Source organism: Haliotis rubra, unplaced genomic scaffold (genome assembly GCF_003918875.1).
Source record: "Haliotis rubra isolate DU_JTF1 unplaced genomic scaffold, ASM391887v1 Scf103, whole genome shotgun sequence".
NCBI classification, from domain to species: Eukaryota; Metazoa; Mollusca; class Gastropoda; order Lepetellida; family Haliotidae; genus Haliotis; species Haliotis rubra.
Genome location: NW_025764926.1, coordinates 2096508 through 2110280, shown reverse-complemented (window position 1 = coordinate 2110280; position 13773 = coordinate 2096508). Strand labels below are relative to the sequence as shown.

Here is a 13773-nt window from a genome sequence, read left to right as displayed (position 1 = left end):
TGTATTTCTCTTTTGTCCACAAACGGAATGTAACAGAGAGCGACTACTTAGCTCCCTCATTGATCTATTGGATGTTACAACCTTTGTAGGTGTTTGGAATGATGATGATGATGCACTGATTAGTTTTCTACTTGGAGGAGTGCCAAATGACAACATTAGAGATCTTGATACTGATCTATGGATTCAATGTATGAAAATCACGAGTAAAGCTGTTCATCAATGGAAACGGTTTTTCATCACATGTTACTAGATTTACATCCCCCCCATATATACATATCTTTAAATGTTTTTGTATTGTATAACTTTCATACACTTGTACCTTGTAAAATGTAATATCTGCTAAATCATGCATATGTATCTTCAATTTTGGAGGAAATAAAGACGATCTATTCATAACAAAATTCTTAATGAAGGAAGTCTGGGCGGCCTATGTTGTTTCTGCTATGATCTAATTGAGAGTGTTTGTCATGTGTACTGGGAATGTCAGGAGACACACACTTTTTGGAAAAACCTACAAATTTGGCTTAACACTGTATACCCTCATCCATTGCTATTATCAACACATTTGGTTTGGTTTGGTACTCTACATCATAATATATTACTAAATCACATCATCATTGCAGCATAAAGACACATTTACGTATGCAGTATGAAGAATACGCGTCCAAACGTAACTCTATTTATAAAAACTCTGAAAGAAATATTCTTTGTGGAAAACCATATATGCAAAAACAAATAATAAAATAGAACATTTCAATCATAAATGGGGCTTTCTCTTCCCAGTACTTTGATGAATTTAGAATGTGTCCATATTTACCGGATATCATATTTGAATTTCTCTTTTATTGAGTTATATATGTGTATTAACATGATATTGACATAATACCTGTACATCATCTATCTGTCTGTCTGTCTGTCTGTCTGTCTGTCTGTACATCACTTTTGTACATATGACATTGTAATCTTGGGAACCGATAAATACAAAGTCTGGATGGGTTTTTTTCGGGTTCAGGTCTTGAAACGCTCACCGAAGCTCCTTTCAACTGAAATAGAGTAGGTTATATTTTTGTTTCTATCCAACTTTAATTTCTATCTAAATATATATAGAAAGAGCATTTTTGTATATATGTTCAAACATACATGTCTATTAATCGTTTCGGTCCCCTAAGTCAGCTTATAATGAGAAGGGTGCATCTTGGTTTCACGAAATATAAAAATGATTGTTGGTCGCACAGGTAACGGCGAAAGTAGTCGAAGAAAACCAGTCTAAGCTGTGTACCAGTCATGGCACCGAGTCAAAACCGTACAAAAACGTGCAGATCCGCTTTCCCGTCTGTGGCATTGCTAATGCGTCGTAGTCACGAAGTAACGAGACTGGTGTCTCTTGTTGCAGTTATTGGAATATTAAATTGTGGTTAGTGTGTTACACTTACTCATATATCCAGTTTAAAATAGAAATATATCCAAATGGTTTAAATGATATAACCAAATTGCTGTAAGTGATGTATTAAGTTACTGTAAGTGATACAGACAAATTGGTGTAAATGATAAATCAAGATGGCATAAGTGATATCTCCATTTGTTGGACATATCCTGTTGATGTCAATGATATCTTCCGTTGATGTCAGTGATATATCCAGTTGATGTCAGTGATATATCCAGTTGATGTCAGTGATATATCCAACTGATGTCAGTGATATATCCAGTTGATGTCAGTGATATATCCAACTGATGTTAGTGATATATCCAGTTGATGTCAGTTTCGATATATCCAGTTGATGTCAGTGATATATCCAGTTGATGTCAGTGATATATCCAGTTGATGTCAGTGATATATCCAACTGATGTCAGTGATATATCCAGTTGATGTCAGTGATATATCCAACTGATGTTAGTGATATATCCAGCTGATGTCAGTGATATATCCAACTGATGTCAGTGATATATCCTACTGATGTTAGTGATATATTCAGTTGATGTCAGTGATATATCCTGTTGATGTCAATTATATCTTCCGTTGATGTCAGTGATATATCCAGTTGATGTCAGTGATATATCCAACTGATGTTAGTGATATATTCAGTTGATATAAGTGTCGACTTAATTCCGGGCCAGGACAATCGACCACACACGTGAACATGTCAATGCACGTCCTTCAATCCGTCCAATAATCTTGAACGTGACACAAAATTCCATTTCACTTAAGATATAACTGTTTTGGTCAAATCAATAAGTGTAATGACATGTTTTTATTTCCATGTCGACCAAAGTGTTTCTGGCATGTCATTGATTATTGGAAAAAAAAGACTAAATTATCAAGCTCACCATCCCGAAACGAGCTGTCTTAGCTTTGTTGATTAACACATGGTTACCACGTCATGTTTGTGACAACCAAACAGTTACCGCATCATGTTTGTAACACAATTTTCGGCTTTGATTTCGTAACTGTCCATTGTACACGCGCTCACAGGTAAATCGCTATTGACAAACTTATGAAAGCCTTTGAAGTCTGATGTAACCTTTGAATCCAATGCCTTCCTTCTTTAAATCGTAGATACACGTATCAATTGCACTAGAGATAAATGGATACATTGGAGAATATTCCATAGTAGACAAAATGTAGAAGTAAAGTTACCCTTGAAGAATTTTGTAGGGTTTTGTAGCTTCTATTTCCGGGTTAAAATTGGTCTTCAACAACCCATGCTTGTCGTAAGACATGACTAACGGGTTCGGGAGGTCAGGCTCTTTGACTTGGTTGACACATGTCATCGTATCCCAACTGTGTACACTGATGCTCATGATGTTGATCACTGGATTGTCTGGCCCATACTCAATTGTTTACAGAACGCCGCCATATAGCTGGAATATTGCTGAGTGCGGCGTAAAACAACAACCAAACCCAAACCCTGGAAGTTAAGTAGATGTTGTATGTGGCCTGATTGACTGAAATAGTATTCCCAAACGCTTTGGCCTTTAAACTGTGAACTTAACCCAATCCAAAAGGAAACAGTTGTACAAATTAAGATTCCCTGGAGGATGTGGGCGGTGGATGTTATGCAGCTGCTGCTGAAGCGAGGCATTATTTACAGACAAACCCCCAGGCTCAGCCTAACGATCCTTATTGTCCACGCCACATACAGGCCCATTGTAGCCTCTCAGAACCACGCTACAATCTGACCATTCACTGGACAATGCTTCAGACTGACAAGGAAGCTGAAGACACTTTTACCCCTTTCCAAGTAAGTCGACTGAAATCTCTTCTAATGAGGACTTAATCTGGTTATGAACAGGCTTGGATCGATGTTAGGCCCATGTATAGAACACATAGCAGATTGATTACTTTGGCCGACTCATGACCTTTGACATGTATCCGATGCAGTCAACCTAGCGTGTTGGGTTGTTCTATATTGGTCGTATTAACAGGTATCTGAAAGACGGTATGTACGTCAGCTGAACGGGAAAACAACATTTGAAAATCAATTTGACAAAATACAAACGCTGAAAGGTTAAGTAGGCTAAAAACAAAAGCCAAAAACACCTCAAACCTAATGTCCAAAACATAACTATGATACACACCAAATACAGTGTACTACGGTTATAACGAACTTAAAGGGGATATTAATTTTACTTCGTATTAACCGTAGTTCGTTATACGCATTTCGACCAGAACATGCAGCAATAGCCCTGGACCTAAAAAGCATTTCGTTATATCCGATACCTCGTTATAAGAATGTTCATTGTAAAGGTGGGGAGATGGGGTAGCCTAGTGGTTAAAGCGTTCGCTCGTCACGCCGAAGGCCCGGGTTCGATTCCCCACATGGGTACAATGTGTAACGCCCATTTCTTGTGTTATTCCGTGATATTGCTGGAATATTGCTAAAAGCGTCGTAAAAAAAATAATCACACACTCACTCATTGTAAAGGTAGTTTACTCAATATTACAATCAAGTCATAATTATTAACTGCATTCAAACATGGGTGTGTATTTTCTTTTGCCCCTCCGTTCACATGTTTGTCTTGTGTGAAGGTCAAGGTGAACCATGAATGTGTCAAGAGGTGAAGTATTTTCACGCCGCAGATATGTTGGTATTGGATGCTTGTGTGAGACGTTTTACATCTCAGGTAAAACCACCAGGATCAGAATCACCGTGATATGGGTGAGTGAGTGAGTGAGTTTGGTTTTAAGACGCTTTTAGCAATATTCAAGCAATATCACGGCGGGGGGACACCAGAAAAAATGGGCTTAACACATTGTACCCATGTGGGGAATCGAACCCGGGTCTTCGGCGTGACGAGCGAACGCCTTAACCACTAGGCTACCCCATCGCCCGCACCGTGATATGGGCTTCGATGACAAGGGATGCAGTGTGTAGAGCCTCAGACTAATGAACACACGAACCCACACACACATACATAAACACACAGATCTTTCAACATATCATTCATTTAACTAAGCTATCCATTGAGTATCTCTCACTGTGATGTAACATAAAACTCACCCAAACCTTAAATCACCATTTGGAAAAAGTTAAATAGAACCATCCAAAATATTTCTAATCGTGCGCTATTAATTGACATCATTGATTTAAATGTGTGCACGATCGATGGATAGGTATAAGCACGAAATGTGCGATAATGAAATGGTTATCGAGCATTGCCTAGATGCATTAATACAATATCGAACGTCCGATTTATTGATTTTAGTATTGGGTTTTATCACTAATGTCCTTGTGACAAGGCGACAGCTGTTCGGAAATCTATTGCAAATACAAGACAAATACTGCTATCTCTAACACGCTCTCCTCCAGGTGCAAACGCCAATGTTTCTATGATACGAGGGTCAATGGGTAATGTAGTATCACTACAGCGCTAAACATTATTATCAGACCAGTTGTGAAGTGTGCTATCTGTATCTTACTGTCACAAGTGATACAGAAGCCGTCCATACGTAATCACGCCACGCCACGCCACGCCACGCCACATGTGACTGGGCGCAGATTTGCATTCGACAGATCAACACACAGTCTGTCTCAGTCACTGAACCACATTATTTTCCCTACTGCCTCGCCCTCTCTGCAATTCTAAAGCCCTAAATGAAGCGTCCAGACATCCTCACGTTCCTTGAATTTCCCATCTGACTGGGCCTCCTTTTCAATTTAAATGGGTTTATTTTTTGCTACCAAAATTATATATATCCTGGGGCTAAGCGTTAGTCTAATCAACACACAGTACCGATCGGAAACACATCAGAACAACCAATTTGCTCTGTGGCCTGAATCTTCCGGCAGTCGTTACCATAACACTTGCTTTGTCATTGACAAAAACCCTCTGGCTTAAAGGAGAATCCGAACGAAAACAAAACTTTTGATATGTTGTAAAGGATATTCTAAATATCACCTTCCGTGATTAAAATTGAATAAAAAGTTTGTAAAATAGCAATAAAAACACAAAAAACGTACTCGTATTTCCGCCTTTTACGGAAACACCCGAAAGTTAATGAGCAGAGGGGGTATCACGTGACATGACGTCATATGTGCCTGTTGATGATGGCAGCTGCCTCTTTGATTTTACCTCACAACTTAACAGTGTCCATGGATTCTGAAGCAGTAAAAGGTGTTCCTGATGTCATTTCTGAAATGGATGTTAGACCGTATCAATACGATGCGATTTTACATCTTGCAAGATAATCCTCCACTGAAGATGAAGAAGACGAATCAATCGAAACTACTTTTGGGATCTGCGGCACCTTCAGAATATCTCATACAATATTTTGAAAAAGAGGTGTTCAACGTAGCGTTTACCTCAGCTCATTCACTCTGTCCGTCACTTAGACACACCTCTAGTCTCTGTAGTGATAATATTTACAGAAACAGTTTTTAGGTTATGTTAATAAAATACAGTAAACAGGAGCCCAGAGAATTTCTGTGGAAATCTAGACTTGCCACACATTCTAGACTTGCATGGGATGCATTGGGTATGTTTGTTTCAGGTTGCATGAGTGGCTATCACTCACTCACAATTACCATCTCTTAATTTTCTCAAATGTGTCTCGAATCTAGTCTTTGAACAAAAGCCAAGAATACAGGATGCCAAACCAAAAGAAAACCATACCATCAAAATTTGGTTCAGTGATGGGAATGTGTTGTTCTTGGTAACCTCTGCGCATAATGTCAGAGTTCCTGGAACGTGAGAGCAGCGAAGACAGACATAGTGTGTGTGTTCAGTGCTGTTAGGAAGATATTGAAGAAAGCTATATGGCTGTTAACGTGACGAGACAGCCTTGCTGTTGACAAGCATGGAAGGCTCCTCCAACACAGGAACGTTTGGCTCAAACAAAGAAGTTTGCTGGGTTGCGTTGGTTGCTTGGTTTGTTGTTTGGGGGTTATGTGCACGATAGACCTTCTCTTTGATGGCAATGTGGAATGGCGCCTGGTTTGATTGTAGCGTTATTTTACGAGGCTTGCTGAGCGAGCACAAACCTTATTTAAAGCCTCTTTGTAAGGTTTTCAACGGCGTACCAGCGTCTTGGAGTCAGGAGCAAAGCGATGCAAGACAAAGACTTATGAAATCTGTGAGCATGGGTATTGCGTTGGTAGACCAAGGATCCTGTATGGTGTGGATGTGAAAATCAGACCCACAGCTATTTGTTCTCTTCAGCACTTGAATAAGTTTGGTTTGTTGTTTTACGTCGCACTCAGCAATGTTCCACCTATATGGTGGCGGTCTGTAAATAATCGAGTCTGGACAGGACAATCCAGTGATCAAGGTCAACGTCATCAGCATTGAATCTACTTGATTGAGATACGATGACGTGTGTCAACCAAGTCAGCGAGCCTGAAAACCTGATACCGTCAGTCACCTCTTACGACAATCATGGGTTACTAAAGACCAAGACTAACCCAGATCTTCACGGGTCCACTTGGTTGTGAGTAACATTGTAGAGCAGTGCCTATACTTCTCTATCTCTCACGGAGACATGGGTCGCCCATGGTCTAGAATGTCGTAATTTGCTATGCTTGGTTGTGTCCCTTGGCTATGCCAGGAGCCGGTGATTCTCGGGTCCAAACCCAAGATCGCCCTGGTGATGGTACTATGTATATCAACACCAACTTGTGCTCTTTGGTTTCATCAAAATAGTAAACAATATAAGACAAACAATAGAAGGCGGTGTTAAACCTCACTCACTCACTCGCCCGCCCACTATTTTCCACTTTGGTTTTGATATTTCCCTCATTCAACCAACCCAGTGTCTTAAGAATAACTTCGGGGTTGAAGAATCCTAGTCTGAAAACGAAGTTTAATGTTTTTATTAACATCAAACAATTGAATGTAGTGTCTGTTTTATTATTTAACTTATGAAGTTCTATCTGCAATGAAAATGAGTGAAAATACGGTGTGGTCAAACCCACTACCTTTCATTTAGGTTTAATGCATGTAATCTTTCTTTTACATGTAAGTATACTGGACTCATAGAAAGTACAGTTATTTATCGTAATCAATTATAACAATTTCAATACAAACTTGCGCAAGTCTATCTCTTACCTTTCATCTATTGAATGCCACGGCACTCTATTACATGTTATGTGTTACTACACATCCAAACCCACCCATGTTCACACTGTTAAAGGATATATTGATAACAGTATGGAGGATGCATTGGCATTGTGTGTGCTATACTCACACAACACTATTGTCCATGGATCCATCTTCTGAAATGAGGTCATGCTTTGTCCTTTTATATACTGTTGTTGATCGATTCCGCAAATTGAGTCCATTAGCACGTTCATGTTTTACGTGTGTGTGGATATCAGCGTCCATTTTGTTCTAAGCTGAATAGTTATATATAGAGACATTCATTTAACTGACAGTGCCGTGTTGTATCGCCTATTTCTGGACGGTCAGGACATGTATTGGGCATTATAAACATGTTGTGGAGTTGGTGGCTTTGTTGATGAAGTATTGGCTACGACTGGGATCAGTTTTCTATTCTCCTCTTTGTACAATGTGTAAAGGCAAGAGTGAGTGCGTGAGTTTAATTTTACGCCGCACTCAGCAATATTCCAACCATATAACGCTGGTCTGTAAATAATCACGTCTGGACCAGACAATCCAGTGATTAACAGCATGAACATCGATATACACAATTGGGGTACGATGACATGTGTCAACCAAGTCAGACAGCCTGACCCACCCGATCCCGTTAGTCGCCTCTTATGACAATTATGGGTTACTGAAGATCAATTCTAACCCGGATCTTCACGACAAGAACGTACATACACACAGACGTGTTTGGTGCGGCCAATATCTGGAGTTCAGTCGTCATGCGGCATGAACATTGAAAAATCAATCGGAAATTCCTACTCCCCTATTTGGACCAGGTTCGATTCTTGTTCTGTAAGTGAAGACGAAGATGTATCTACATGTCTAGGAACGACGTAATACGATAAGAACATTTCCAACATCTGCACAAATTATTACTATCTAACTCGTTTAGAATTGAGATATTATCTATTTAGCGCACTGCATTTTCACATTTTATAGACTGCAGTTCATCTGTGCATGCAGGTACTGACAGCCCATTACAACCTTGTATATGGCATGTAATGAAAACCACTTCGTTATTGCAATTGGCACTTTCCTGATAAACTTAAATAAAAGATGTTGTTTTCAATACAGACAAACTGAGAACATATGTTGAATATACGGCTGCAAATTAATTATTTCATTATATTACACACTTAATATCTGCAATGTTGTGTATAGTTTTCTTAGTTCACATTGTGTAACACTGAACGTCAGAGTTTTCATACATCTGTGCTTATCCTGTTAGACGTATAAACTTGCATTAAGTAACTATATAATGATGTTCACAGATATCTGCTGGCAACCAGATCAGTTGCAGTGGTTAATTCAGAGACCTGCGTCGAACACCTGATAAATCCCAATCTGTACCTTGACACAGCAGGGTCATAATTATCATAAATATGTAATATGTAATATTTATGTACTGATCCTTCGTCAACGATGGAGCAACATGTAACTACATAGCCAGAGCAATCCTCCATTTTCCAGACAGACAGAGACTTAATTCCAGACAGTTCATTTAGGCCTTAGGCCCATAATACATATATTTTGCAAAAGTAGATAACGCATTATCTATCCATTTTCCCAATATATCCAATGTAAACTTAGTGCTGATTGCAATCTTGAGTGCATCAGATGAATGTATTTTCGACACATTGCTGTTCAAATGGTGAAACAGAATGTGCAAACATTAGTGCAATGACATTCATTTGTTGACATTTGTTACTAAAATGGAATATAAAATGTCTTCGTGTTGATTTTTTGCAAAACGTGACTTCAGATTGATAAACAGCCAGCCAGTCAGGTATGACAGGTTGCTTTCATATTTAATAGGATTCGAGTTGTACATTCCGAAAATTCCATGATTGTGTGTACATGTTAAAGAATCAATTTCCAGTTCTATGTTCGTCAGATAAATAGCAGTGTCATGTTAAAACATTACGACTAAACCTTTGGAGACTATACGCCCAAGAAATCCACACTCTTAATTTGTCTACGTTTTGGCCTCCTCGTCAGATGAAAAGCAGTGCCATGTTAGAAGATTAAGACTATGCCTTGGGAGATACCCAAGAAATCCACACTCACTATCTACGGGTTGGCCTCCTCGTCAGATGAAAAGCAGTGTCATGATAAAAGATTAAGACTATGCCTTTGGAGATACCCAAGAAATCCACACTCTCTGTCTACGTTTTGCCCTCCTCGTCAGATGAAAAGCAGTGTCATGTTAGAAGATTAAGACTATGCCTTTGGAGATACCCAAGAAATCCACACTCTCTATCTACGGGTTGGCCTCCTCGTCAGATGAAAAGCAGTGTCATGTTAGAAGATTCAGACTATGCCTTTGGAGATACCCAAGAAATCCACACTCTCTATCTACGGGTTGGCCTCCTCGTCAGATGAAAAGCAGTGTCATGTTAGAAGATTAAGACTATGCCTTTGGGAGATACCCAAGAAATCCACACTCTCTATCTACGGGTTGGCCTCCTCGTCAGATGAAAAGCAGTGTCATGTTAGAAGATTAAGACTATGCCTTTGGAGATACCCAAGAAATCCACACCCTCTATCTACGGGTTGGCCTCCTCGTCAGATGAAAAGCAGTGTCATGTTAGAAGATTAAGACTATGCCTTTGGAGATACCCAAGAAATCCACACCCTCTATCTACGGGTTGGCCTCCTCGTCAGATGAAAAGCAGTGTCATGTTAGAAGATTAAGACTATGCCTTTGAAGATACCCAAGAAATCCACACTCTCTATCTACGGGTTGGCCTCCTCGTCAGATGAAAAGCAGTGTCATGTTAGAAGATTAAGACTATGCCTTTGGAGATACCCAAGAAATCCACACTCTCTATCTACGGGTTGGCCTCCTCGTCAGATGAAAAGCAGTGTCATGATAAAAGATTAAGACTATGCCTTTGGAGATACCCAAGAAATCCACACTCTCTATCTACGTTTTGCCCTCCTCGTCAGATGAAAAGCAGTGTCATGTTAGAAGATTAAGACTATGCCTTTGGAGATACCCAAGAAATCCACACTCTCTATCTACGGGTTGGCCTCCTCGTCAGATGAAAAGCAGTGTCATGTTAGAAGATTAAGACTATGCCTTTGGAGATACCCAAGAAATCCACACCCTCTATCTACGGGTTGGCCTCCTCGTCAGATGAAAAGCAGTGTCATGTTAGAAGATTAAGACTATGCCTTTGGAGATACCCAAGAAATCCACACCCTCTATCTACGGGTTGGCCTCCTCGTCAGATGAAAAGCAGTGTCATGTTAGAAGATTAAGACTATGCTTTTGGAGATACCCAAGAAATCCACACCCTCCATCTACGGGTTGCCCTCCTCGTCAGATGAAAAGCAGTGTCATGTTAAAAGATTAAGACTATGCCTTTGGAGATACCCAAGAAATCCACACCCTCTATCTACGGGTTGGCCTCCTCGTCAGATGAAAAGCAGTGTCATGTTAGAAGATTAAGACTATGCCTTGGGAGATACCCAAGAAATCCACACCCTCTATCTACGGGTTGGCCTCCTCGTCAGATGAAAAGCAGTGTCATGTTAGAAGATTAAGACTATGCCTTTGGAGATACCCAAGAAATCCACACCCTCTATCTACGGGTTGGCCTCCTCGTCAGATGAAAAGCAGTGTCATGTTAGAAGATTAAGACTATGACTTTGGAGATACCCAAGAAATCCACACCCTCTATCTACGGGTTGGCCTCCTCGTCAGATGAAAAGCAGTGTCATGTTAGAAGATTAAGACTATGCCTTTGGAGATACCCAAGAAATCCACACCCTCTATCTGCGTTTTGGCCTCCTCGTCAGATGAAAAGCAGTGTCATGTTAAAAGATTAAGACTATGCCTTTGAAGATACCCAAGAAACCGCACTCTCTATTTAAACACCATCACCATAACATCCATTACCAACATACCGTCGGCTTTAATGATGATAATAAATCAGTTCTCATTTCAATTTGGAGCGGATGTAATGCTGGTTTTAGAAATGGTTTCTTGCTATCAGCAAAGACTGTTTCAGACTTGGTAGCCACAGTAGAAAACTACACGCCTATGTATATTGTTCACTGCAGACAAGTAGGAATAGAATGATGTTTATGAGGGGTTGTGCATGCTATCTGCGATCAGGCACATGCTGAGTGCATACACAGACTGTTTTATGTTCCCAGCAATCGACGAACCGGAAACGACAGTATCTGTGCTTCTTGATGAAGAGGAGTCGGTGCTTGAGTTTGTTGACAACGCCTTGGTAAGTGAATTTTCATTATTATGTCCTCACTAACCCGACAACAAACAAGGGAAACTCGATCACATACAAGAATTACAAACACTCAACCATCACAGAATGAAAACACTTCGTAGGTGTTCAGTATGATCGATAATTGTTATCATCATAAAATCTAAGAATCATCTTCTGTTATATTCATTTCTGGATGGAAACTTAGAAGCGTTATCTCAAAAAATGTGTTGCTTGCATGTTCTTCATACATTTCGTACGTGTTACTCTGTATATGTGATATCTCTATATATTCCTTCTTGTTGCAATCCGTGAAGATCCGGGTTAGAATTGATCTTCGGTAACCCATGATTGCCGTAAGAGGCGACTATTGGGATCAGGTGGTCAGGCTCGCCGACTTGGTTGACACATGTCATCGTATCCCAATTGATGAGGTCGATGCTCATGATGTTGATCACTGGATTGTCTGGTCGATATTCGATCGATTATTTACAGACCGCCACCATATAGCTGGAATATTGCTGAGTGCGGTGTAAAACTAAACTCACTCACTCACTCAACCGCTGCATCCAGCAATATTGCAGCTATAGAACCGTGAGCTGTAAATAAGAGACTGGACCTGACAATACAGTAATGCATGCAAGTCAAGTATTCACCTGAACGAGGACGCTGCACAGATACTTTCTCGAACACCAGGAAGGACATTATTTTGTCGTGAAGAAGCACAGACAACAAGTCACACACTATCAACTCACTGGTTTCTGAAGAAGCATGTCCGTTGTAACTGTTGCACTGGATGACCTTGCGCCTTGTGTCATTTCTATGTTAAGAAGCTTATGCTGAAGATAGTATTTAAATACATATCACGACACCTGTTAGTATGGTTACAGCATCAGCACCATTAGCTGTCTCTGCATGACGTGCACACGGACATGTTGAATATTTATATATTAAACTTCAATGCCAGTACCAGTCTCAATTATCCCACAAAACAGATTTCATCGACGTAAGAGGAAATTAAACGAAGACATATAAAAATAATATATGAATTAATAATACGTCAAATCAAGTAAATTATGAGACACCAGTGACCTTTTAATATACAACGATAATGCCAGAGAACAACCGGTCTCAATTATCCCACAAAACAGACGCCACAGCAGGAAAGGTTGCGGGGAAAATAAGACATTTCCTGAGTGAAATTAAGGAAATTATAAGAAAGGAATGGTAATGAGTTATTTGTATCCAACATACTGTAGATGTTTACAGTTTGTTTTTGTTGTGACTACCTTGGTTACATCGCCTATTGATTTGTTCATATATAGATCGAGGGCGATATCAAGAACTATAGTGATGAAAGCCATTAGATGACTACGTGCACGTCCTTCAAAACAAGGAGTATACTGTGGCATTTCCTTCTAACGAAACGCTCGGCTTCCTCTGTGAGAAGCAACAAAGCCTACTTCTATTATACGGATGTAATTATCTTTATAGAATGAGTCCAGACGATTCGGATATGAGGCAAACACGTACATGCTGTACGAAATGTTTGTACAAGTGTTGGCACAGGCCTTTCGCCTCGGACTTATCCTAGACTATAGGTCTTGTTATTGCAAGACTACATAGAAACGTGTAGGCGCTGTATGTAGGAAGTTTTGAAGGGTGTGATAAGACTCGTGATGTTTAAGAAAAGAAATTATTTAATGTTATTTTGTTATCTAATGTGATGAAGGGTTAATAACGCTTCCACATAATTATCCTGTCATCTCCATTGTCAGAAGTTGGGGTTGCGTGAACGGTCCTCGCTTCGATATGAATGCATCCGAGAAATCCTAACATGCTTAGATCTTTATGAATATGAATCATGGTCATCAAACGCTGGCATTAGAGGATGCTGTTATGAGTAACCTAGGCTTGTGTACTGGTGCATGCTTAGATG

General features: G+C 39.9%; 1 protein-coding gene across 1 annotated transcript in view; it reads left to right on the top strand.

Moving 5' to 3' along the window:
- LOC124272504 (GTP-binding protein GEM-like) overlaps positions 1-13773 on the top strand; it is a 42802-nt gene that overhangs the window by 6667 nt on the left and 22362 nt on the right. Inside the window, exon 2 of the mRNA XM_046707712.1 lies at positions 11767-11846. Coding sequence (XP_046563668.1) covers positions 11767-11846 — 80 coding nt within the window. The remainder of the gene's footprint in view (positions 1-11766; positions 11847-13773) is intronic.